The sequence below is a fragment of the Saimiri boliviensis genome, chromosome 8 (genome assembly GCF_048565385.1).
Source record: "Saimiri boliviensis isolate mSaiBol1 chromosome 8, mSaiBol1.pri, whole genome shotgun sequence".
NCBI lineage: Eukaryota > Metazoa > Chordata > Mammalia > Primates > Cebidae > Saimiri > Saimiri boliviensis.
The window spans coordinates 18,116,099-18,143,699 of record NC_133456.1 but is presented as its reverse complement, the minus strand read 5'-3'; the positions used below and the strand labels follow the sequence as shown (position 1 = coordinate 18,143,699).

Sequence of the window (27,601 nt, the reverse complement as noted above, 5' to 3'; positions counted from 1 at the left end):
GCCAAAACATCACCATGTGGCTTCTCAGGCCTGGGTACTGGCAATGGGCATCAGCACGGAACAAGGTCTAGGCCAGGTGTCCCCAAACTATGGCCCGCGGTCTGCATGCGGCCCCCTGAGGCCATTTATCCGGCCCCCCGCCGCACTTCAGGAAGGGGCACCTCTTTCATTGGTGGTCAGTGAGAGGAGCACAGTATGTGGTGGCCCTCCAACGGCCTGAGGGACAGTGAACTGGCCCCCTGTGTAAAAAGTTTGGGGACGCCTGGTCTACGCAATGCTTATCAGGGGTCTGTGGCCACACTCAGAGGAACGTGAGGCCCTGTTGCTGAGCCTGGCCCCAGTCATGAGGCCCTGATTCCAGGCTCCTGGCCCACCCTGGTGCAGGCCTTGAATGGGGTCCTGAGCTAGCTCACAAGAACTCCTAACTTTTGACTCTTAGAGAGTTTGGATGAGCGGCTCCCCACACCCTTTCCTGGTGCCTACTTGACTGGGTCCTTTCCCAGGACCAGGAAAGCATCTTCCTTCCCCCTGTAGTGGCTATGGCCTCTCTTGTGGTTGGGACAGAAGGGTGTTCCCAAGTCTGAGGATACAGCTTCCCTGGCTATGTCCTTGGGCTCCTAGAGGTCCTGGAGGCTCCAGCTTCTGTCAGGTCCCTCCTCTTCTGTCATGTCCCTTGGATGGGGTGTGGAGTGCATGCAGGGAGGCCTGGAGCCTGGCAGCTCTGTAGATCCAGCTAATGGCAAGAAGTTCACCAAGGCCCACATTATCTCGCTATTTACCAAGGCACCGGCCAGGCCATACAGTTCTTAAAACTTAGTAAAGACCAGTCTGTACCCTTCGATCCTCAGTGTGTGGCCTTCGGCCTTCCTCCTTCCTGTTGCTACTTTCCTGCTGGAAAAAGGGCAGGAGCCGCAGGGTTTAAGGCTGGGAACACAGGTCTCAGGTGCTGGGCAGAGGCTGTGGGGTAGCAGGGTTTGGCACAGGTGGCAAAGGACAGATTTGGGTAGACATGGGCTGTGGAGAAGTCACTTGAACCCTGCAGGCCTCAGCTTCTTCTATTAAATGGGGATGACGTGAGGCAACTGTGACCCAGAGAGCTCTTGGCTGTCCAGCTTTGCTGCAGAGCTGGTTGGCCATGAACATTCTCTTCTTATTTGCTAGTGAAGCTGCTAAAATAAAGATTTGTTCTCAAGTCTGAGCTTTTAAGCTGCTGATGGGGACCACGGCAGTGTGGCCACCATTGGGGGAAGGGTCCACCGCTTGATCCCCCTGCCTGAGGCTGCAGCCCTGGGATGCTGTGGGGTTTCTGTTGGCCTCTGTGTGGGGCTTTTGTGACCCGGAGAGTGAGAGGAGCCACCTGTGAGGAGTGGGACAGCCCTCGCCTATGGGGAGGGCACCTAGGAAATGTCACAGCACAGGGCTCGACATGGTCTGGGTTAGTTGTGTGAGAGAGGAGAGTTGGGCTGTGAAGTGGATCGGGCCTGTGGCCAAACCCCCACTGGGGTCAAGTCCCAGTGACAATCTGTGGGCCTTGGAGACAGCTTGTGTCTCATGGCTTGAGAGAGGCAGTTAGGGACACATGCAACATTTGCAAGAGAAACCAGTCCCTAGCCACCTTTGAGGTGAGGCATGAATGCTCTGGCAGGGCCATCTGTGCAGATACCCCAGGAGCCGTGGGGTGCACAGAGCCCATCTGAGCAACTTGCGGGGGGCCTCCCTTGGAACCCTTCTCCGTCGCAGGTGGGATGGGCTTCTGCGTGAGAATGGGGCCTGCGCTTACCTCACTGGGGCTTCCTCTGGGTGGCTGAGGTTCTTGTCTCATGCCCTGCCCCACAGCTGCTCTCCAGCTGTCCTCCTTGGAAGCTGTCCAGTGCCGGGAGAGCTCTGGGCCTAAAGTCCAAAGACCTGGGTTTAGTCTCCTGTGGTTCCCTGGCGTGGACCTCCCTCCTCTGAGTCATGAAAGGTTTGGACCGGGGTTCCAAATCCTTTCCCACCTGGTCCTGCCTGTCCCTCAGGGGCAGCTGCGGTGCCGGCCTCCTGACTCTTGACGCCCTTGCCTCTGGGCACTTTTCTTGTCCAGGCTGGAGGCTGGCACCTCTGGTGTCCACGTCTGCTCACATGAGCAGGTGCCTCCTAGCTCTTTCAGGCTGGATCCTTCGATGGGGAGTGGGGCGGTCACCCTCTGGAGTCCTCAGGGGTGTTTGAGAACTGGGTGGGCAGAGTGGGTAGGTTTTCTTGGGCAGAGTCACCAGGAGCCTTAAGGCAGCACCACCAGGGAGGGTGGGGACTGCAAGAGGCTTGTGGGGTGTGGTTGGGTTGGATTTGAGGTTGAGGTGAGGCCATCAGAGAACAGTGGGTGAGTCAGTGGCCAGAAGAGCTGGGGGATAAAGTGAAGTACAGGGAGAGGGGGCCCGCCAGAGTTCCAGGCAGAGACCACGACCAAGGGAAGGGCTGTGTGAGGCAAGGGTGTGGGTGGGACGGCATCGGCCTAGATGTCTTTCTCAGTCCAACTTAGATACAAGGAAGCTATAGAATGTGAAGCAGCAGACACGCTGTCCTCTACCCCTACTATTTCAACTGTGCCACCGAGTCCTGAGCACCTGCAATGTGCTAGATAACAACCACGACAGCCCTGGGGATACAGTGAGGAACTCGCCACAGCTCCAGCCTGCTACAACCTAGCAAACTGCGGCAACCTTCTTCTCCTGCCAATCTCCCACTTGACAGAACCTGATTGGTTCCATATCTACCCTCCCCCTTGGCCTTGTGCCTGAGGTCTGACCCCATTGGAGGGTCCTGTTCTCCCCTATGCAGTGACTGGCTTAGGCTTAGTTAAGTGATGTAGTTGTGCCCAATCAGACACTGAGGAAGGGCAGATGGGAGGCTTCTGGGAAGGGCACAGTCACTGTAGTGGGAGGAGGCTCAGCGGCACCACAGGTGGCAGGTGATTTGGTGGCTTCATGTTCCAGGCACTCAAGACCCATTGGTTCACAACCAATTGCATTCATGTGACTGACTCTCAAAGCTGGGCTCTGGGGGATGGGGGGGGATACCAAGAGCTGGTGCCAAGGGCACCATTTCAACTTTCTCCTTTCTCAGAAAACACACGCACCCAGGCTGAAATGGAGGAAAGATCCTGGGGTCTCAGGACTTAGGCCTATATTGGTGGCTGCCATTCACTGACATTTCAAAATATGAGCCTATAACTAGAAACTGTCAAACACTGAACACACGCTGAATAACAAGGCCCTGGAGTGGCTCATCCCATGTAAGGGCAGGGGCAAAACTCACTCACACATGTCCACTCTGGAAAAAGAGGATGGGCTCACAGGACCAACACAAACAACCAAGAAGGAGCAGACAGGGAGTCGGGGCCTCCAAAGACAAGTAGTGCTTGAGCTGGCGAGAAGACGCTGCCCCATCTCTGAGGTGGGGGACGGATCAAGGTGCCTGACTCCTGAGCTGAGGGAAACAAACCTCTGCCAACTAGGAAGCACGGTGGCCCTCCCAGCTCTTCATCTTCTCCAGGTGGGCCAGGGCATCTGCTGCTGTCTGAGTGGAGGTGCCCACAGGTCTGCGGCATCTTGGCTACACCAGGACAGCCAGCACTGGTGGGAAGGGCTGTCCCCATGGGTAGACCTGGCCTACATGGCACTCTTGTGCCTTGAATGCAGGACAGTCCATGGACACAGCTAGGGAGGTGGGTAGCACCACTAGGCAAGGAGGGCCCTTTTCTCTGCAAGCCCAAGCCCAGGCCAGGGCATCGGGAGTGGCTGCTAGCCCTTGACTTGGCACCATGGGTACACCGTGCATGTGAAAGCAGCCCTAGTGTCCCTATAGGCGGGCACCACCACCAGCAGCAGAAGTTCTCGAAAATGGCCTAGGCTTCAGCTACAAGCTTTGGTACCTGGCCTCCAGCCAAGTCCCCCACCCTGGGCTACCGATCGCATTGCTCCACCTTCAGTGACCTCACCCAGTGCTTGTTTCAGAACAGGGCAGCCCATCACAGTCCCCATTGCAGGCAGGAGGAGTCAGAGAGTTTGCCTTTAATAGCTCAGTTACTACTGTTTATGTTGATAAAGGGTCTGTTAACATATTGCAAAAGAGAACCAGGAAAGAGGTTCAGTGTGGGTGCACCTTGCCTATTGTCAACTGAGGCTCCTGTGATGAGCACAGGGGGCACACATTCCCATCCCCAACCTGTCCATGGGTCCCTGAGCCATGGCGGGATCAGGAGTGACACTACTGTGAAGGGAACATGGACAGCTGGCGGCTTACTCATGGTGAGACGCTCAAGGGCAGCAGTGGCTGTCGGCAAAGTTGGCAGCTGGAGCAGCGTGTGGGGCCTGGGAAGGAACTGGGAAGGAGCAGACACAGCGTGGCTGGGGGAACTGCCAGGAATTGCCAGGGATCCTGAGCCGAGCCCCTGCAACACTGAGAAGGGCGCTTGCCAGATGGGAGCCACTTCATTTGGCTAAGCATTGGGTCTGGGTTCAGGAGCCACGATGCCGCCCTGGGTACCCCCCATGCCACCATGCCAGGTATGGCACAGACACAAGCCTCTGTCAACAGGGGCAGCTGGGCACGCCGGGCACTCAGATTGCCTTCTCCTTCCCGCTTTCCTTTGGTTCCTCCTTCAGGTTCTCGGTCACAAGCTTCATTTGCTGTCAAGAGAAAATAGGACACCAGGTGAGCCACACGAGTCTGAGAAATAGCACCTAAGTAGTGGCAGAGGCCTCCACTCTCTGTGGAAGCCTGGGAAGCAGTTTTGACCCCAGAGAAGTGGTGGCTCTCTGATGCTGCCTACAGCTTCCTGCAAGTCCCTGGGTCTGGCTCTGAGGGAGATGGGAGACCGTTGGTGTGGATGGAAATGCAGTGTTTCACTGTGTGAGCCCAGACAGGCAGGGATTTTAAGGACACTGAAATGAGAAGCAGCTGGTGTCTCCTCCTCCCTGGATGGCCAGGATGAGGGGAATAGGGGTACAGGGCCTCAGAGAGGACAGGGCACAGGCTTTGGACCAAGTACTTGCTTTGCCCCTGTGCGCTGAGTGAACCTGGCAGTTTGACCTCACTGAGCCAGAGTTTCCAAATCTGCAGTAAGAGCAATGGTACCTATTTTGCAGAGTGGCTGCAAGAATTGCTGTCCATGAAGTTCCTGGCCCAGAACAGATGTCCGCAAATCATCAGATGTTTCTCACCAGACTTTTGTCCTTAGTACAGCCATAGGACTTACCCTCACCCCTCTGCCCCCATCCTCACTGAGAACAACCCATGAAGGCCCCAAGGGTGACGTCAAGATAGAGGCACCCTCCTGGAGGACAGGATGGAACACTTCCAGGGAGGTGTCAAAATTGAGAGCCTGTGCCCACAAGTCAGGCAGTGGCGTGGTGGGGCAGTCCTGTTGCTCTCACCCTCCCCTACCCCAGCCCCGATGCTCCTAGCCACTTTCGTTTTGTGGCTAGAAAACACCACTGTAGCTCTGTCCTATTTGTTGAATAAATGAATAATAACTATAATACTGTGGAATTTGGCTTCAAATACATTTTCAATAACAGTGATTCATTTATGGAAAAACAAAACTGAGCACAAACATAGCTGGGGCCCCCAGTACCTGGCTACTCATCTTGAGAAGCCCAGTGCCACACAGGGCTAGAAGCAATACCATGCTTCCTATGGCTTTCAGTGGAGAAGCCCCTTTCATAGACTGTCAACCAACAGCCTTTGTCTCCTGCTTTAATTTATCCTCCTAAGGATCTTTTAGATCTGTAAGTACCTCAGGAAAGTGCTGTCAACCCCTGACCATTCTCATGTTTTCTGAACCTAACTTGTCTCCCATGGGACAGCCAGTGATGGCTCCTAGAAGCTGAGCTCTTTGCATTTGGCCTGGGGAGGGGACTGCCTGGCCCTTGCTCATCCATGTCTAAGCAAGGCTTAGGAGATGGCTTTTGATGAGAAAGGGGAACAGGGAGAGTCAAGGTGACCAGTTTACCAGCGGTGGGGGTAGGAGGGTTCTTTCTGCAGGAGCCACAACATTTCAGCAGGCCCAGAGTAGGGGGTAGACACAGGAGTTAACACTGGCCCAGGGACATGCCCTGTCCAAATGACTCACAGCTGCAAGATTTCTATAACCTTCATCCTGCCAGGATGATAGAGATGGTCTGATTAATAGTTCACAAATCTAGAGAGGCTGAACTGCCACATCCTGTAAAAGTCTCCCCAGTTTTTTGCATCTGCTACCTCTTCCATTACTAACATGTTAGGTCTTCTCACAAGCCCATGATGCCTGTTAACTAAAGATATAAAATATCACCATAAATAAAAACTGTAATATTTCAGCCTAGGTTCACTGCAGACTCTTCTAGCTGTTATCATTTAATACTTCTGGGACTTTTAAGATGTCTCTCTCTCTCTTTTTTTTTTTTTTTAAGAGACAGGGTCTCACTCTGTTGCCCTGTTGCCCAGGTTGGAGTGCAGAGGCATGATCACACTGCAGCCTCAAACTCCTGGGCTCAAGGGATCCTTCCGCCTGTTTTCTGAGTAGCTGAGACTACAGGCATGAGCCACTGCACCCAGTAAATTTAAACTAAAACAATAATGAAGACAGAACATTACCCAGCTTGTCACAAAATCTTGCAGCCACATTTCCCTGTCGTTACACATGAGGAAAAAAATCAAAATGAGAGCATTTGAGGCTTCTTTCAAGGTATGTGTGGCTGGAAGCCCCATGAAGTCAAGCACAGAAGCATCCAGCAGCTCTCTGGGAGGGGCCCCCTCCTCCACAGTAGCCAGAGTGGATGGGCCTTCTCCTCCGAATGACCAAGCTGGACGTCACTTTTGTCTCATTTCCTGGGGCTACTTCTGTGGAGTGCCCTGCTTGTCCTTATAACTGATGTGCCCATGAGGGGCTTCTTCAGTGTCCACAGCCCCTTCTCTCAGGCCCAGGGTTGGGGGGCTTCACCCAAGTTCGGGGAAGGAACTCAGAACTCACTTGGCTGGGCTCCTCCCACCTGCAGTGCCTGCCTTGCTCAGGGCAGCACCTAAGAGCCTGAGGATGTCCACGAGGTCACAAGGTCATCTGCACTGAACGGCACTGTTGGTGGTAAAGATAGAAAGAATGGCCAGGGACCTTACATTCCTCCCTTGCCTCAGGCCAGGCAGGAGCCGTTTGCACATCTCTGTTCTTTCCTTCACCTGTCCTAGAGCAAAGCTTCTTTACAAGCCATGAATGACCAAGCCTCACTGGAGTTCAGTAATCACTGAGTTGGGCCAGGGACATGAGATGTCTCAAGGCCAGCTTGGCAGCCTGGAGAGCAGCAGGCACAGGAAGGCTGTGCTCCCAGGGCCTCCACAAGGTAGTGGTGGACCAGGTGATTTCTTTCCAAGGACACTCTCCCTCCCAGGGCCATGGTATGGAGGGGGCTCAGCTTGACTCCCTGGGTTGCCAGTGCCCACAATCCCCAGCTAGAAGACCCTGAGCCAATGGCAGAACCAGACATTAAAACCTGCGGCTAAAGTCCAAAGAAAAACCCAAGCAATCTGGAGGAAATGACCTGCAAAAGCCGAGGTGAGTTAAATTGTCATGAAGTCAGTGGCTGACATCTACTTTTTCTGTATAAATGGGGCCGGCCTCCATCTCCCTTGGCTGCAAATGGAGTAAGGAGCCACAGATACGTGTTACTGGCTGGCTGGCCCTAAGATGCCTTCTCTTAGGTAAACCAATTGCTATCTACCACTCATGGGTCTGCAACCCTCAGTACGGGGGTCATGCAACTTGCAACAAGAATATCCCATTTGTCTTCCACGTAGTGACTGTTTTGCAAACTTGCCCTCCTGGTGAAGAGCCCTAGCCACAGTCCTGGTCCAAGAGCACTTCCCACACCCTCCCCGATGGGGAAGTGGTGAGCAACAGCAGAAGTGATGTCAGGATCACAGAATTTATGATTAGGAAGGAACCTTGACCAATAGTCAGTCTGATGGCCACTTAAGAATCCTGAGACCTGGTGAAATGCAGGCCCTGTAGTGGGTTCTAGACTTGCTGAATTTTTAATGAGCACTTGAGCTCTTCTACTAGCCACCCAAGGCTTGCAAGTCTCTGATTTGTCATCTGTCACCTTTCACAAATAAGCAAGCTGGGGCCACAAGGGGTGAAACAGATTTCTCCCAGGCCACACTGCGGGCTCTGGTTGAGTGGGCTGGGACAGTCCCTAGGAACCAGTCTGCCTCTGGCAGCTCAGCTCTTCACCTTCTTCTCTATAACAAACCTGGCTGGAGGGTGGGTGGGGTGGGAGAGAGCAACATTATCCCCTTAAAAAAACCTGGCTTCTTTGGGGACACTTAAATTAAAACCTTCATAAAAATATAAGCAAGATAATAGAGCTGACGACTTCTCCAAAAAATTATCAAAATGGAGAGAATGGAATTTTCCCCTAACTTGTGACTCATGCTCCAAATTATTCTTTAAAAAACACTGACAAATTTTTTGCATCATTATTAGTAATGGTCATAACAGGAACCTAATCATTAACTGTGTTGGCCAAATGTACAGCTTGACCTGAGGAAGACTGTGTGACCAGACCCCATTTTCTCTGTGGAGAAGTACAGAAATATTTTCTGAGAATTGCAACGCTTCCCACAGACCTGGAATGGCCATGGTGGACTCCATAGACTTTGGATAACCATGGTGGGCACCATGGACCTCAAATGGCCCCTTCTCCCTCCCAGGCTTGTAGCAGAGACTCTTTCGGGCTGAGCCCACAATCAACTTTAGGATCCTTCCATTCATAGTATTCAGGGAATCACTACCATTAGATTACATCTCCTGCTCAATTTGAAATCTACTTGCAACTACTCCCTTCTCACTCCTGCCCCACTCTCAAACCACAACCTACAGCCCTTGGCTGAAGGAAAATCCCATGCATCATCAGTTACTATTCACTACTGGCCTCACAGGCTCATGTCCTCTGAGTGCAGGGTGCAGTGGCTGGGATAGAACCAGGCTGCTGGCCACACAGTGTGTATAGGAATGGAGTTCTCAGGCCAGTTCAGCCCAGCAGCAGCACCTGGCTCCCCGAGTCACCTCAGCCTTGGGTGTGCAGGCCTAAGAACAGAGTATCATGATCACCCATTCCTACTCCCCCACCCAAAGTCTGATTTAATGCATCTAAATGTGACCTGGACATAGGGACTTTTCAAAGCTCCCCAAGTGATTCAAACATGCAGCTGAGGTGGAGAGCCATTGCCTGAAAGGAAGCCACCCTCCAAGTCTCCCTGAGAAGGGGAATGGTGGGGAAGAAGGGAGGCTTAACTTTGAGCCTCCTCCACTCAAGCTGTGCAAGCACGCCTGATTCACACCTTGCAACCACAAGCAAGGGCTTCTCTATAGGTGTCACTGACGTGGCCCTGGGGACACACAAGGCTAAGCAGCTTATTGAGGACATGCAGTTAGAGTAAGAACAAAAATCAAGCAACAACCTGACAATTCAGATGAAAAAGGAAAGTAAAGAATGGGGCTTCTGAAGCACCTATTTTCACAAAGACTTTTTATTTGTTATCTCTATTGGAAAGTTTACCTGAAACAGTAATATCATAATGATTAAATCATTATGAAAATATCATAATGATTAAAAAGTCCAAGCCTGTCTGGGCCTGGTGATGCCATATGGCTCTAACCAGCCACGACGGTAGTGGGTAGAGGGGCAGGAAGGTGCCTGTGGCAGCCCGTCAACCAATCCTGGAAGGAGTTATGCCTACCTCTCCCTCTGAAGATGTTGCTTCATTTTAACACTTGAATGTAAAAATGTAAGACTTGAGGGCAACCACAAGTACCAGTGCTCCTGCTCCCACCTCCCACCCCAGCCAGCCTTTCTCCCAGTCGTGCCCATCTCAGGAAGCAGTGCCACCACCAGCCAGCATCTCAGACTATGGAAACTTCGGCCATCTCTGCAGATCCCTGCTCCCCCAGCCCAGCCCCTCTACCTGTCATACAACCAGTGCTCCTACCACCCTCCTCAAGGCTGTGCCCCTGCCTGCACTGAGACCACATCCCAGACTATCCCACTCTTGTCCCAAAGCAGCCCAAGCAGGGTTTTAAATGGGGGGCTGAGTATGCCACTCAAAGGTGCCCATCACACTGTGGACTGCAGTTCACCTCTTCTTGTCTGTCATCCTCGTCCCCTGCTGCCCTGCACTCTAGCCTTGGTTCTGCTCCAGCCACTAGCTCCCTCCACCCAGGCTTGCCTGCCCTGTCCAAGCTTTGCTGGCAACTGCTTTCTGCCACTCAGTCCTCAGCCTGTCTCCTCCCCTTCCCTCTATTTCCTCCTCCCCTGTCACCATCACATCCCTCTATTTCAATTCTTATACTCCTCTCATTACCATTTGGTTTATTCTTTGTTTTTTTACAATTTTTTTTTCTGCCTTATATGTTCTATCCTTCCTCTTATGTGGTCTCCAGAGAGTAGGACCATGACTAGAGCTTGGGGCCTATGACAGTGCCTGACACTGAGTTGGTGCTCCATGATTGCTGTGAAAGACGGACCAGCTTGCAATCTGCAGTAGCAGCCAGAGAATTTCTAATTCAGCCAGTAACCTCAGTGTAATTCTGATGAACTTATGAAGCCTCTTTTTTCATGTGTTATGAAAGAGAAAAGCCTCTTTTCTCATGTAACACATAGTCAAGTTCTTGAAGTCAACATCACTCTCTGGCCCGCAAATTTGCCAATCCTATGTATGGGATCACAGAAAACACAACAGTAGCATGGGCTTTATGCCAGAAGCACCAGGTTTCAGGGTTCCCAACAGCTACCTGCCCTGGTAACAATGCAGATTGGGCCCCAGACTAAGGTTTTGACTCAGAAGCTGGTGGGGGTGGGTGGCAGAAATCATGGTTAACAAGCTCGGTGGGGGTCGGGTGGGGTGTGGGGAAAGAGTGTGAAAGAAATCATGGTTAGCACGCTCAGGTGTGGCTCTGGTGAAGGGAAAGGTGGTCTGCAGTTATAGTCGTGTGGGAGGAGGACAGTGCCAAATTATTAGCTTGGTCCCAGCTAGAAACAAAGACTCCTCCAAGAAAATCAAATCCCACTCCAGAACGGCTCCTGCTCACATGACAGGAGACATGTGTGGGTGTCTAAGACACAGACCATTAACTGCATGAGCTGACCCTGGGGTGGGTGGATGTCAGTTCAAAAAGAGGAAAAAAAAGGTGTAATATCTTTTTCTCAAGTGATCTTTTGAGCCCTGCTTTCTCTGCACATCTGGGTTTGGGAGCAAAATTTCCCAAAACAGAAGTTAAAGGACTTTGAAAGTAGATATTTTGAGACTGCAAATTACTTCCCATGGAGAGTGAAGATCCCACAGAAGCCAGAGGCTTGCATTCCAGCCATCCTCAGGCACACACTTGTTCTGATGCTTCTGGAACAGGAAGCCAGTCATGTCTGATTAACTACAGCTGCCTCTCAAGTCTGGGCTGCTGGAATCCTCACACACTTGCCAATGCTACAAGCCATGAGGTTCCACATGTGGCCAGAAAGAGCTGGGTGCTAACACAAAATGAACAAGCATAACTGACCCACCTCCCTGGGTCTGGGAAACGTGGTCAGGGGCAGTGAGCCCTCATCAGAGCTGCTCATCACCTCTGTTCTTTCATGTTCTATCAGTGAGCACTGATATTTTCTCCAAGTTATGGATACCCCAAATATACACAAAATCAGCTAGAAACTAATCTAACAGACTCTTCTGCAGAACCCACAGGCTTCAGCATGGAGTGAATGCATCCATCTAGATGGTTCCTCCAGGCTGTGGGGCTCAGGCCTATGGGTCTGGGCATCAGTCTTATGCTTCCCAGGGTTCCCTGTGCCAGGTTAATGACAATCTTGGCTACTTACCTCCCCATTTCCTGCATTTCTAATTGCTCTTGTACAGAAAAACCTCTTTTTACCTCCTTTGTTGACATAACTTTTAATGTCTGTTATATTACCTGTGTGTAATTTAAATTTATAGTGATCAACACTTACATCACATTGCCTGCCAGGCACTGTTCTAAACGCTATGCACATATGATTTACTCCTTATAAGCACCCTATGAGAGACATACTCTTATCATTTTAAAGAAAAAACAGAGGCACAGAGAGGTTGAAAAACTTGCCCCAAGTTATAGCAGGTTTGAGCCCAGGCCATCTGGCTCCAGAGCTGGCTCCTAACCTTCAGGCCACCCTGCCTCTGCCCTGATGTTGGATCTAGATGTTTCATTTTTGTACTGTAATAATATTACCCAGCTATCCACTGGGGTTGACTGTGTTTTGAGATTCAGATTCAACTGGGTCACACTTCCAATCCATGAGGTCTTGCAAGTATCTTTGAATTATTGGTGTGTATCCAATTTTGTCTTGTCACACCTGGCTCAGATTTTCTGCCTCTGCTAAATCTCTGAAACCATGGCAGTCTGGCTCCAGATACATCAGGTTAACCCTATCCTGATCTGTATGCACACATTTTAGCAAGATATTAAAGAGTGCTTCAAACTTTAAGAATCAATTTTTTTGGCCAGGGGTGGTGGTTCACACCTGTAATCCCAGCACTTTGGGAGGCTGAGGTGGGTGGATTACCTGAGGTCAGGAGTTCAAGACCAGCCTGGCCAACATGGTGAAGACCCGTTTCTACTAAAAATACAAAAAAGTTAGTTAGGCATGGTGGCAGGCGCCTGTAATCCCCGCTATTCAGGAGGCTGAGGCAGGAGAATTGCATGAACCTGAAAGGTGGAGGTTGCAGTGAGCCAAGAATGCACCATTGCACTCCAGCCTGGGTGACAAGAGTGAAACTCTGACTCAAGAAAAAAAATCAATTTTTAAAAAATATCCAGAAGTCCTTGATTATATATATATGTGTGTATGTATGCATGTGTGTGTGTGTGTGTCTATATATATATATATATATATATATATATATATATATATAAATATATATATAAAGACTTCTAAAGGGAACAAGAATGAGAAAATGTGGAAACTGTAGTGAGACGGTTGGCAAAATCACAAATGCTTGAGCAGCTGAAACTCAGAAACTTAGGCACTTCCTTCAAACAAAAATGATTTAGACAAAGTCTCCTACTCTCCTAGCTAAAAGAAGCCAGTGAATCCTTGAAATCACAACTTCCTCAGAATCCTCTGGCAGGACTCCCTCAACTCCAGAGTCAGAGAGAGCAACAGGACAGTTTAAGTTTATTCCCTACTTGTCCACGGCAAGCCACAGGAGCCTGGGGGAGAAGGGTGTCTTCGTAGAACAGAAGCTCCTTGAGGGATGAATTTAATGCTGTTTAATATTTTTTGTTTGTGTGTTTTTGTTTGTTTTTAGAACTTTGTCACATTCAATATTTTTAATAAATAAAAAACAGGCATGTGCTTTAAATATTATCCAATTATCACTAACTGCACCCCATTAAAAGGTGTGACCTGGAGGAAAGAGAATGGAAAGACAGTCCCTTGGTGGTTCAGTGCTGTGTGTGCCCCAGATGTGTTCTGATGGTCTCTTGTCACCAACTGTTGGTGATGGAGAGCTGCTGAAGAACATCTCCAACAAAGAGCACAGGAGAATTAGAAACCTCAATCTGCAAGGGACTGCAGTTTACTAAACACATAAAAGAGAACAGAAACATTAATAAATTATTCAGGAACAAGAAAGGTTAAAATAAGCCATGTCTCCACTAGATGAAGAGAAAAAGCTGGTAACAGATGTTGCTTAAAAGGCTGAAATGAATGGACAGTTTATTGAAACATCCTGATATGAGCATGGAGAACAGTGGGCTTGGGGGTGCCTTGGGGACATCTACCAAGGGGATTAGAGCAGTGGCCTGAGGCTGAGATGGGGGCAGTATTTTGACACTTGTAAAGTAGAGGTGTAATTGTAAATAAAAGGAATCAAAGTTCCTAACATTGAAAGCAAACTATGAGTAACCTTAAGGAAATAATATAATTACTTCTGGAATGACTATCAACTATGTGTATTATGGCAACATAGGTAAGAGAGCAACAAAGAGTGAGGAAGACACAGAGTGATGTCCCCATATGGAAGGACCAAAAAGACAATGAAGGTGATACCAATTCTGAGAAAGGGGAGAAATTTTCATATTTTTCCAAATAATAATGTAAAAATAACATGTAATCAGTTTGCCTCCAAATCATAGGGCAAATAATGAAGTTTCTTTTAAAAATTGCTTTGCATGGCTTCTTTCTAGTTTCACTGTACCTAGATCTACAGATGTGATATTACCTTGCAAACAGAAGTGCAAAGAGGAGATCTTCCACCTAGGATCTGCTACAATATGGTAGTGAGCTGTTTCAGAAGCCACTAAGATCGACAGTCTTCTTATTATCCTCTGCCCTGACATATTATCCTCTGCCCTGACATATTCAGTGATGTTCCTAGGACATTGTCCCAATTGTTCAGATCGTCTAGATGACCAAGAGCAACTGGTCTGGAGGAGATATTTCCTTGACAAGACTTACATTGCATCACTTCTTTTTTAAAAAAATTAAATTACTTGTTTTTGAGACAGGGTTTCACTCTGTCACCCAAGCTGGAGTGGACAGCAGTGGCACCATCACAGCTCATTGCAGCCTTGACCTCCCGGGCTCAGGTGATCCTCCTACCTCAGTCTCATGAGTAGCTGGGAGGCTGGAGTGTGCCACCACACCCAGCTAAGTTTTTTGTATATTTTGTGTAGCTGGGATTTCACTACGTTGCCTAGGTTTGTCCTGAACTCCTGGTTCAAGTGATCTGCCTGCCTTCGCCTCCCAAAGCACTGGGATCACAGGTGTGAGCCCTTGCATGGGGCCCACAGCATTCCTTCTTCAGGAAGGCGCTCCCTCCTCCTTGCTCGGGAGGAAGGGTGCCAAGTCCTTCAGGAATAACTACTTTCCTGTCCAGAAGCCCTTGGAGCCAAGGAGTGAAGCAGCATTGTTCTTTCACAGGCCAGGGAGCCCCCTGTCTTGTCATACAGGTCACCTGGGGCCCTTGGAAGATGAGACCCAGAGAGGTTTGTGACCATCCAAGGCCAAGATGCCCATCTAACCAGCCCTCATCTTTTATCTGCAAGTTCCAAGTTGATAGCTAGAGAGTCAGGGCTCAGGTTCAGGCTGGGAGAGAAGGTGTAGCCAAGCCAGTGGACACCAAGCACAAGCGGCTGTTCCAAAGAAACTCCCACAGGCTCCTTCAGTGTAAGCCATGGCTGGGTGACATTTATAGTTCCAAGAACTGAAACCTTGACAGTTTGGTTAGATCAAGGCATGACACAAAAGCTTAAATGCCCAAAGAATAGAAATAAACTCCCTCAAAGTAAAAAAGTCTCTAAAAGGATAATGGTTGACTTGACTATGCTTGATCTTGTGTAGGAACAACATGGCGAGTGTTAGCTGGGGTGGCACAGTGATGGCCATCTGAGAAAGATTCCTTGGTGGTCAGAGGTAATACAGTGTCTAGCCTCCCACTGTTGTCCCAACTCATGGAGTATGAGGGGACACAATTTCACTGTGGCTTGAGAAAGAAATTCAGTTTAGAAAGTTAAAGGATGAGGTAAGCAGCCTACTAAATGAAATGCAGGAGATAGTCCAGTGCCCAAATCAGGGTTTCAACACAACTTAGTAAACAGTGCTCTTAACTAGAAAGAGAGAATCACCTTTAATCTAAAAAAAAAACACTGTCAGTGGCCACGAGGAAAGTGAAAGTGGGACGAGTAGCAGCAGCTGCCAAAGGGTGAGCTCCTTCTCTGCCCAGAGAAGCTCTGCACCCACTTTCTGCATACCTGGGAAGGTAAAGGAGGCACTCAGGCATCAAAAGACCCCTGGTAGCTGCAGAGGGGATTGGTTCCATTCTTCAGAAACACGAAGCCCATCACCAAGGTGAAAACAGATCCCTATGAAATGCAGCGACAAGGGCAGGCTACAGAGAAAGTATAAATGTTTCCCATCACCTTTACAATCTTTCCCAGGGCAGTTTTCCCCACATCTGAACACTGTATTGCCCTTTGATAAATGCAAATATCTATATCCTCTATAATGTCATTTGAAATTTACTATGAGTAAAACAAAATTGATAATTACAACATTATGATTTTTTAAATGCTGTATCCCCTCACTGCACAAGAGATTACCATGTACCCTTCCCCCCAGAGCAGGGCCCTGGGCCAAGTGAGAAGGGCTGCCCTGGGTGCTGATGGCTGTGAGTCATCAAAATTGCTGGCACTGGACACCCCTTCTATAGAGCCTGGGTAAAGCTGGAGCCAGGAATGGTTGACTTGACTATGCTTGATTTTTGTGTAGGAACAACATGGTGTGAGGCAAGGATTCTAGTCTTATATCAGACAAAACAAACTTTAAAACAACAACAGTTAAAAAAACAAAGAGGGACATTATATAATGATAAAAGAACTGGCCCAACCAGAAAATATCACAATCTTAAATATATATGCACCTAACACTGGAGCTCCCAAATTTATAAAACAATTACTCCTAGACATAAGAAACAAGATAGACAGCAACACAATAATAGTGGGGGACTTCAATACTCCACTGACAGCTCTAGATAGGTCATCAAGACAGAAAATCAATGAAGGAACCACGGACTTAAATCATACCCTAGAACAAATGGACTTAATAGATATTTACAGAACATTCTATTCAACTGCAGAATATACATTCCACTCATCAGAACATGGAACATTCTCCAAGATACACTATATGATGGGCCACAAAACAAGTCTCAATAAATTTAAGAAAAGCAAAATTACAGCAAGTACCACAGTGGAATAAAAATGGAAATCAACTCCAAAAGAAATCCTCAAAACCATGCAACAAATGGAAATTAAATAGCCTGCTCCTGAATAATCATTGGGCCAACAGTGAAATCAAGATGGAAATTAAAAAATTATTTGAAGAGAATAATAGTGAAACAACCTATCAAAACCTCTGGGATACAGCAAAGGTGGTGGTAAGAAGAAAGTTCATAGCATTAAATGCCTACATCAAAAAGCCTGAAAGAGCACAAACAGACAATCTAAGGTCACACCTCAAGGAGCTAGACAAACAAGAACAAACCAAACCCAAACCCAAGAGAAGAAAAGAAATAGGCAAGATCAGAGTAGAATTAAATGAAACACAAAAACAATACAAAAAGATAAATGAAACAAAAAGCTGGTTCTTTAAAAAGGCAGACTAATAGTGAGATTAAGAAAAGAGAAGATCCGGCTGGGCTCAGTGGGTCACGCCTGTAATCCCAGCATTTTGGGAAGACAAGGCAAGTGGATCATGGGGTCAGGAGTTTGAGACTAGCCTGACCAACACGGTGAAATTACTAAAAGAGATTACTAAAAACACAAAAATTAGCCCAGCATGGTGGCATGTGCCTCTAATCCCAGCTACTTGGGAGGTTGAGGCAGGAGAATCGTTTGAACCTGGGAGGCAAAGGTTGCAATGAACTGAGATTGCACCACTGAACTCCAGTCTGGGCAACAGAGTAAGACTCCATCTCAAAAAGAAAAAAAAAAAAATCTAAATAATCTTAATCAGAAATGAAATGGGAGATATTACAATCAATACAAAAGAAATACAAAATGCAGAGCCAATACAGAAATACAAAAGATCATTCAGGCTACTATGAACACCTTTACATGCATAAACTAGAAAACCTAGAGGAGACAGATGAATTCCTGGAAATGTACAACCCTCCTAGTTTAGACAAGGAAGAAACAGAAACTCCGAACAGACCAATAAGAAGCAGTGAGATTGAAATGGTAATTAAAAAGTTACCAACAAAAAAGAGAGTCCAGGACCAGATGGATTCACAGCTGAATTCTACCAGACATTCAAAGAACTGGTAACAATCTTATTGACACTATTCCAAAAGCTAGAGAAGGGAATCCTCCCTAAATCATTCTATGAAGCCAGTATCACCCTAATGCCAAAACCAGGAGGACATAAAAAAAGAAAACTATAGACCAATATCCCTGATGAACACAGATGCAAAAATTCTCCACAAAATATTAGCTAACAGAATCTAACGGCATATCAAAAGGATAATCCACCATGATCAAGTGGGTTTCATACCAGGGATGCAGGGATGGTTTAACATCTACAAGTCAATATGTGATATACCACATAAGCCAAATTAAAAACCAAAATCTCTGGTTTCATACCAGGGATGCAGGGATGATTTGACACCTGCAAGTCAATAAAATGATACACCATATAAACAGAATTAAAAAGAAAAATCACATGATCATCTCAATAGATGCAGAAAAAGCATTTGACAAAATCCAGCATCCCTTTATGATTAAAACCTTCAGCAAAATCAGCATAGAAGGGACATACCCTAAGGTAATAAAAGCCACCTATGACAAACCACTGCCAACATTTTACTGAACAGAGAAAAGTTGAAAGTATTTCCCCCGAGAACTGGAACAAGACAAGGATGCCCACTCTCACCACTTCTATTCAACATAGTACTGGAAGTCCTAGCCAGAGCAATCAGACAAGAGAAAGAAAGAAAGGGCATCCAAATTGGTAAAGAGGAAATGAAACTGTCACTGTTTGCTGATGACATGATCATATACCTAAAAACCCCTAAAGACTCATCCAAAAAGTTTCTAGAACTGGGACATGAATTCAGCAAAGTTTCTGGATACAAAATTAATGTACACAAATTAGTAGCCCTGTTACATACCACCAGTGACCAAGATGAAAATCAAATCAAGAACACAGCCCCTTTTATAATAGCTTTCAAAGAAAAAAAAACCAGTAAAATATGTAGAAATATACCCAACCAAGGAGGTGAAAGACCCCTACAAGGAAAACTGTAAAACACTGCTGAAAGAAGTCACAGATGACACAAACAAATGAAAACACACATCCCATGCTCATGGATGGGTAGAATCAATATTGTGAAAAAGATGATACCACCAAAAGCAATCTACAAATTCAATGCAATTCCCATCAAAAGACCACCATTATTCTTCACAGAACTACAAAAAACAATCCTAAAAATCATATGGAACTAAAAAAAGAGCTTGCATAGCCAAAGCAAGACTAAGCAAAAAGAACAAATCCTGAGGCATAAATTACCTGACTCCAAACTATATGATAAGGCCACAGTCACCAAAACAGCATGGTACTGACATAAAAACAAGCATATAGACCAATCAAACAGAATAGGGAACCCAGAAATAAAGCCCAATACTTACAGTCAACTGATTTTTGACAAAGCAACAAAAACATAAAGTGGAGAAGGACACCTTATTCAACAAATGGTGGTGGGATAATTGGCTAGCTACATGTAGAAGAATGAGACTGGATCCTCATCTCTCACCTTTTACAAAAAATCAACTTATATCTAAGACCTGAAACCATAAAGATTCTAGAAGATAACATCAGAAAAACCCTCTAGATATTGGCTTAGTCAAAGACTCAAAGCAAAGAACCCAAAAACAAATGCAACAAAAAGAAAAATAAATAGATGTGACTTAATTAAACTGAAGAGCTTCTGCACAGCAAAATAAATAATCAGCAGAGTTAACACACAACCTACAGAGTGGGAGAAAATCTTCATAGTCTATACGTCCAACAAAGGACTAATATCCAGAATCTACAGAGAACTTAAATCAGCAAGAAAAAATCACATCAGAAAGTGAGCTAAGGACATGAATGGACAATTCTCAAAATAAGATATACAAATGGCCAACAAGCATATGAAAAAATGTTCAACATCACTAATGATCAGGAAAATGCAAATCAAAATCACAATGCAATACCTCCTGCAAGAATGACCATAAACAAAAAAATTAAAAATAATAAATGTTGGCATGGATATAGTGAGAAGGGAATACTTTTACACTGTTGGTAGGAATGTAAACTAGCACCACCACTATAGAAAAGTGTGGAGATTCCATAAATAACTAAAAATAGATCTACCTAATCTAGCAATCCCACTACTAGGCATCTCCCCAGCAGAAAATAAATTATTATACAAAAAAGATACTTGCACATGCATGTTTACAGCAGCACAATTTGCAAGTGCAAAAATAAAAAACCAGCCCAAATGCCCATCAATCAATGAGTGGATAAAGAAAATGTAGTGTGTATACCATGGAATACTACTCAGCCATAAAAAAAGAAACACAATAATGGCATTTGCAGCAACTCAGATGGACTTGGAGACAACTGGAGACATTAAGTGAGGTAACTCAGGAATGGAAAACCAAACATTATATGTCCTCTCTCATAAGTGGTGGCTAAACTATGAGGATGCAAAGGTACAAAAATGATACAATGGACTTTGGGGATATGGAGGAAAGGATAGGAGGGGAGTGAGGGGAAAAAAGACTACACACCAGGTACAGTGTACACTGCTCAGGTGATGGTTGCACCAAAATCTCAGCAATTACCACTAACGAACTTATTCATGTAACCAAACACCACATGTTCCCCAAAAACATATTGAAATAAAAAAAAATTAAATGTGACAAAGTTCTAAAACAAAACAATCAACTAAACAAAAAATATTATGAAACATTAAATTCATCCCTCAAGCAGCTTCTGTTCTAGGAAGACATCCTTCTCCCCCGGGCTCCTGTGGCTTGCCGAGGACAAGTAGGGAATAAACTAACCTGCTGCTCTCTCTGACTCTGGAGTCCAGGGAGTCCTGCCTGAGGATTCTGAGGAAGTTGTGATTTCAAGGATTCACCTACTTCTTTTAGCTAGGAGAGTAGGAGACCTGGTCTAAATAATTTTTGTTTGAAAAAAGTGCCTCTGCTTCTGGCTGATGGCCACTCCTCTTCCTGAAAGCAATCTGAAATAAAATACTTAATTTATTTTTATTTTTTTATTATACTTTAAGTTCTGGAGTAAATGTGCAGAACATGCAGGTTTGTTACATAGGTATACACATGCCATGGTGGTTTGCTGCATCCATCACCCTGTCATCTACATTAGGTATTTCTACTAATGCTATCCCTCTCCTATTCCCCGAACCCCTGCTATCCCTCCCATAGCCCCCTACCTCCTGACAGGTGCTGGTGTTTGATGTTCCCTCCCTGTGTCCATGTGTTCTCATTGTTCAACTTCCACTTATGAGTGAGAACATGTGGTATTTGGTTGTCTGTTCTTGCGTCAATTTGCTAAGAATGATAGTTTCCAGCTTTATCCATGTCCCTGCAAAGGACATGAACTTGTCCTTTTTTATGACTGCTTAGTATTCTATGGTATACATGTGCCACATTTTCTTTATCCAGTCAATCATTGATGGGCATTTGGGTTGGTTCCAAGTCTTTGCTATTGTGAACAGTGCCACAATAAACATATGTGTGCATGTGTCTTTATAATAGAATGATTTATAATCTTTTGGGTATATCCTAGTAATGGGATTGCTGGGCCAAATGGCATTTCTAGTTCTAGATCCTTGAGGAATTGCCACACTGTCTTCCACAATGGTTGAACTAATTTACCCTCCCACCAACACTGTAAAAGCATTTCTATTTCTCCACATCCTCTCCAGCATCTGTTGTCTCCTGATTTTTTAATGATTGCCATCCTAACTGCATGAGATGGCATCTCAATGTGATTTTGATTTGCATTTCTCTAATGACCAATGATTATGAGCTTTTTTTTCATGTTTGTTAGCTTCATAAATGTATTCTTTTGAGAAGTGTCTGTTCATTTCCTTTGCCTACTTTTTGATGGGATTGTTTTTTTCTTGCAAATTTAAGTTCTTGTCAGATGGGTACATTGCAAAATTTTTTTCCCATTCTGTTGGTTGTCGGTTCACTCTAATGATAGTTTATTTTGCTGTGCAGAAGCTCTTTTTTATTTGTCTATTTTGGCTTTTGTTGCCATTGCTTTTGGTGTTATGGTCATGAAGTCATTGCCTATGTCCTGAATGGTATTGCCTAGGTTTTCTTCTAGAGTTTTTACAGTGTTAGGTCTTATGTTTAAAACTTTAATCCATCTGGAGTTAATTTTTGTATAAGGTTTAAGAAAGGGATCCAGTTTCAGCTTTCTGCATAAGGGTAGCCAGTTTTAAAGGAGGGAGAGGAGCAAGGAAGCAAAAGAGAAAGCAAGAAAGAAGAAGGAAGGGAAATCGAGGAAGAAAGGAGGAAAAGGAAAGGGGAAGGGAAAGGAAAGGAAAGGTATTTTGAGAACTCAGGGAGTCTTGGCTCTGCATAGGCAGCCAGCAACACCTGATCTGAGAAACTTAAATGTCCCCTCACAATAGAGAAAGGGAACCCCACTGTGGGCTGGGTTTCTGCAGGTGGCCTCATTCTCATGAAAAGGTTTCTCTTCCTTGGTAGAGATTCAGGTTACTGCACGGTGTCTGAGAAACAGGCTTTTTAAAAAGTTGTGGGTAGGTGTGTACATGTGTGTATATGTGTGTCCAAATCAGCTGCCTCTGGGAAGGAGTCCAGGAGAATGAACAGGGGCCATGCCTGGGCTGCCCTGTCAGCTCCTCAGTCCCAGCAACCCATATGTATCCCTGGACCCTACAGGTGGTCCTGCTGAGGGAAAGGGGGTTCATCCTGGAGAAAGCCACCTGTGAGTAAGGGTAGGGCTTTCCTAGGGGCGGGACTGAAGCCTGGGATCTCCACTGGAAGGACACAGCTAATCTTGAAATGGGAAAGAGGACTAGGAACTTGAGAGTGTCTTGATGTGATTGTTTTCTTCACTGGACTCTGGAAACAGTTATATAGTCATATGTCCCTTAACAACAGGACATATTTTGAAAACTATAGTGTCAGGTAATTTTGGTGCACTGTGAATATCAGAGTGCACTTCTACGGACCTAGGTGACACAGCCTACTACACTCCTAGGCTACACGGTATAGCCTGCTGCTGCTAGGCTGTGAACCTGCACAGCATGTTACTGTACTGAACAGTATAGGCAACTGTAACCCCATGGGAAGTATCTCTGTATCTAAACAGAAAAGTACAGTAATAATCATTGGGACCACCATTATGTATGTGGTCTCTTGTTGACCCAAACATCGTCAGACTGTACTTGGTGTCCAGCTTTAAGATCTCCCTTCTAGCTGTAATTGTCCCTCATCACTCCCACACCTCCAGCCTCTTTTTGGGGTGCTGGGTGGCAGGGAGAGCTTGCGAAGGGCAGAAAGGAGAGCACGGTCAGGTGGAGGTAATGGCTGAGATTTCTAGATCATGTTTGCTGGTAGAGGCCCAACAGGCAGCAGGGAGCAGTCTGTAGCTGGGGCTAAGTGAGGAGTAGACATAAGATCCCCTCTCCATCTTTCCCCAGATATTCCAAAGAAAGGTCTGTGAAGAGAGAGGGCAGCTTCTGGGACTAGGTGAGGCATCAATGAATACCATAAACATGGTGGCTCTCAGCGGAAGCCATTTCAGGATCAACAGAGGTGTCAATGGCTCACTTGCAAGTGGCCGGTACTGGGCACTGCCCCTTCTATGGTGGAGCTCCTCTGCTAAGGGAGTCCACAGGTGGCAGGACAGCCCCTTTCCTCTGATGGTTTGTTGCACATGCCCTAGCAGGAGTCCCCGAGTGACTGAGTCCTGTGGTCCACCCTGTGATGTGCTGGGCTTGTACCCCCAGCAAGAGGCTTCCTGTGGAGATTTGAGACTTGGTTTACATATGAGGGGACATGTCTGTGTTTTTCCAACTTCCTTTTTTTTTTTTTTTTTTTTCCTGACAATCCTAAATTGGATATTCACCTTTCGTAGAGGAATAGGGTATAATGTCACACACACAGAAATGTATGCAGTAAGGCAGGATGCCGCTTCATCTGTGAAAAGTAAATGACTTTTTTACAAACATATGCATTCTAGGTCTTTGAGAGCAAAGGAATGCAAGACCCTGAATACAGGGTCTAGATACAGAAACTGGGGCATTTGTAACTAACAACCCCTGCGTACAGCCTCATCAAACCACACCAGGTGCCTTTTGAGTGTGCAAGTGCTTCAGGGGAGAGCTGGCCTGGGGTGTGTGTGTTAGCACTGGTGGGTTGAGATACAGTTTTGAGATCTACAATGATAATAGAGTTTCACTGGAATTAACCACGGACTCAGTCTCTGTTGGCAGCTAGCATTATGTACATACCCCAGCTGGCAGTGAAGAGAGTGGTGCACCCAGGATGACAGGGTGCAGCCCTGGGAGATGGTATGTGAGAATGCATGGCCTTATCCCTGTTCCTGACCACATTCCAAAGGCTTTTGCGTGTGTGCGTGTGTGTGTGTGTGTGTGTGTGTGTGTGTGTGTGTTTGAGACAGAGTTTTTGCTCTTGTTGCCCAAGCTGGAGTGCAATGGTGCAATCTCGACTCACCACAACCTCTGCTCCTGGGTTCAAGCAATTCTCCTGCCTCAGTTTCCAGAGTAGCTGGAATTACAGGCACATGCCACCATGCCTGGCTAATTTTGAATTTTTAGTAGAGACAGGGTTTCTCCACGTTGGTCAAGCTGGTCTTGAACTCCCAACCACAGGTGATCCGCCCACCTTGGCCTCCCAAAGTGTTGGGATTACAGGCATGAGCCACTGTGCCTGGCCGGCTTTTTTATGTTCTTACCAAGATAATGGAAATATAATAGCAGCTAATTTCTTACTCTCTATGCAATATCACAGGCTCACACTTTGATTACCTAACGGATACAAAAAGTTCTGATTTTTCCTAGGCTCTGAGAAAACTAAGAAGAACCTTAAGTACCTGGGTGAACTTGGGAGATGCTTTTGGTGAGACCAATAATCCAAACAGATATGTTACTGAAAAAAACTCATGTTTATGAATTTACAACAGAATAAAAACTAGAACCTAAAATATTATGGTTCAATCTATAGAGTACATTCAGAAGAGTAGGCAAAATAGTAAGAGAAGTAGTAAAACACATTTCACAAGGTCACTTTCCAAAGCCACTATGGAAAGAAGCTAGTCCCAAATACTATCTTCATGCCAATTCCCCATTTCCATTCACTGCTTCTAAGTCTAAAGCTGTAGCTATACTGTATATTGAGAGCAGCAATGGCTTCCTTCTTTGTTCCTATCACACAAACGTTTTCAGAAACTGGGAAGTTCTATAAAGATGGCATCTAGCCCATGTGACTGGTACTCTTTGGAAGGGAGATCACGATCATAATTAAGGTTAAACTGTTGGCCAGCATGATCCTGCTTAAACCATATGGCTGCAGACAAATGAACAAAAGTTGTAAAATCTAGAATGTGTTAGAACTCTATCTCCTTGCTTTGCTTTTTAGAAACATGAGCTATTCACCTAATAGGTGTTGAATTAAATATGCTTTCAAATATTTAGTCCTTCCTCTAACATTACTACTGTTTTCTTGTGTCAAGCCAAGAACAGCAGAGAGCAGAAGAGATAAGCTGTTAACAGGAAATCCCTTGGTAAAAGTTATAAAATATAGATGATTTTAGCCTATTACCCTGAAAGACCTGCAAGCCATTTTGTTAAAAGGACATGAAACAAATGTTTTAGGAGCACATGGTCAGCTTTCAGTGGGTGATTCTGTGTCACCCAGCAAAGCCCACAGCTGATTCACAGTTAATTTGAATGGATCCAGGGGAATAAAGCAAACTGATATTTCCCTAAGTCATTTCAGACAAGTCAAACAAACAAGCTTGCACCAAATAAATAATCATGCAACTGTATTGGGTTGTGTTTATTTTCTGCCCTTTGAACCAAGCATTCCACATAAGTATGTAGCAAAGCACATGCATAAATGCTCGTATTTATGTAAGCCTGATTAAAAGGGCATGAAAACCAATGGAAAGGAAGATTAAAACACCCACAATGACTTAACAAAATAAGGATAAAAACTATCATTTTTATCTTCAAAAAGGAAATGGTATCAATATCAAGACTTCCTCAGTGTCCTCGGAAAAGCCAGTCACTCCCATGCGTGTTCTGGGCTGGGAGGAAGCAACGGCTGACCACAGAGGAAAGCACATACTAGACGGAAATGGAATGAAACAAGACAGCGGGGTGAGTCAGAGCCTAAAGGCCTTGACTCAATGAGAGGATAATTATTTCCAAATGAAACCTTCAACAGGTACAAATGTGCATCACCAACAGTCACACACAAGAAAGGAACTCTGCCAACAGTTTTTGAAGTCCTAGCCTCCAGGGGAAGTTCTTCATTCTTAGGGAAGCAGGGTCCCATGAACCCCACCTATGGTATTTAAAATGTGCTGTAAGGAACGTGCAGTCCCTGGGAGAGTGTGGGAGACATCCAAACTTCCAGTCACCAAACTGACATACCTAGACTGGACCTTGAGCCCACCATCTCTGGATCTCTTCTCTCACTTCTCTATAGCTCCCTCCCCACCTCGTTCCCCACTGTCCTTCTGGGTGGGAATCTCAGCACAGGGCTACTGTGCAGGCTGTGCAAACAGCTCTGGGAAAACCACAGATGCCTCTCTTGACTCTCACTCCCAACCTCTGTGCCCAGAACACTGAGCAGTAGCAGGTTTCTAGTTTTAGGGTCCTCCTGTTTCAGAGTTCTGTGGCTTTGCACAAACCCATGCATTCCTATTACTCTTTGAAGGCACAGTGCACGTGCCACATCTTCCATGAATTCGCCTTAGCCTGCCACAGGTAGGACTGCTATGCTCCACTCTGTGCTCCCACTGGACTGTACCCCATAAGTAGAGGACCCAGTGTGGGAACTGTCATGGTCCTATTTGTTCTCCCCAGATCTGAGATATGGCACAAAATTGGGGGTAAGCCAAAAGACTTAAGGGAGGACTTATGCACAGTAACAACACACACTTCTTTGAGGGGTCTCTTTTGCCCTTGGCTTCAAAATTAGATCCAGAAGTGCAACTGGCAATTTCAGATGCTCTATGCAGACAGCTTTATGAGTAGAATGAATGTATTCTCACACACTGAGTTGCCAACCTTGCTGATCAATAATCAGAATGGATCTAAGGATAAAAATAAATTTCTTGCAATTCTCATTTAGTAGATCTGGGGAAGAGTATAAGAATTTCTTTTTCAACATTTTAACTTTGATATTATCTCAAACTTAGAGAAAAATTATAAGCACAGTAAAAGAGTCCTGAATATCCTCACTCAGATTTACCAATGGCTGACATTCACCCCATTTGCTTGATCACTCTCTCTGCAGCATGTTTTCTGAACCATCTGAGGGTAGGCTGCAGACCTTATGTCCTTTTACCCCGCTTACCCGTGTCAGCACATATTTCTCAAACAAGGAGTACAAGAGAATGTTCCCTAAATGATTTTGAAAGGTGAAGTGATTATCAGTTTCCTAGTTTATCAAACTTCTCGAATTGCATCAAAATGATAAAATTCAGAAAATATAAAAAACAGTTGGGAAGTTCTAAAGTATTACTGCAGAACAATAAAGCTGAAAACTGATTCTGAGGAAAAAAACACATAAGGATGAATGCACGAGTTCTTTTGTTCATGAAACAAAAATTATTTCCATGAGTTGGAACACTACCATATAAAGAAGTATTCGACTTTGCTGAATTTAGGGTTTGTGGTAGGCAGACAATAAATGGCCCCAAGGATTCCTGTGCCTCCTGGGATTCACTGCTTTGTGGAATCCCCTACCCTTGAGTGCGGGTTGCAC

At 45.9% G+C, this 27,601-nt stretch overlaps 1 protein-coding gene across 8 annotated transcripts in view; it reads right to left on the bottom strand.

Annotated features, from left to right (window-relative positions):
• Window positions 1–4,031: 4,031 nt before the first annotated feature.
• ANO10 (anoctamin 10) overlaps window positions 4,032–27,601 on the bottom strand; it is a 286,509-nt gene continuing 262,939 nt past the window's right edge. For all 8 annotated transcript variants that reach the window (XM_074404029.1, XM_074404024.1, XM_074404026.1 and 5 more), the window contains one exon: window positions 4,032–4,664. In XM_074404029.1, coding sequence (XP_074260130.1) covers window positions 4,596–4,664 — 69 coding nt within the window. In that variant the 3' untranslated portion in view covers window positions 4,032–4,595. The remainder of the gene's footprint in view (window positions 4,665–27,601) is intronic.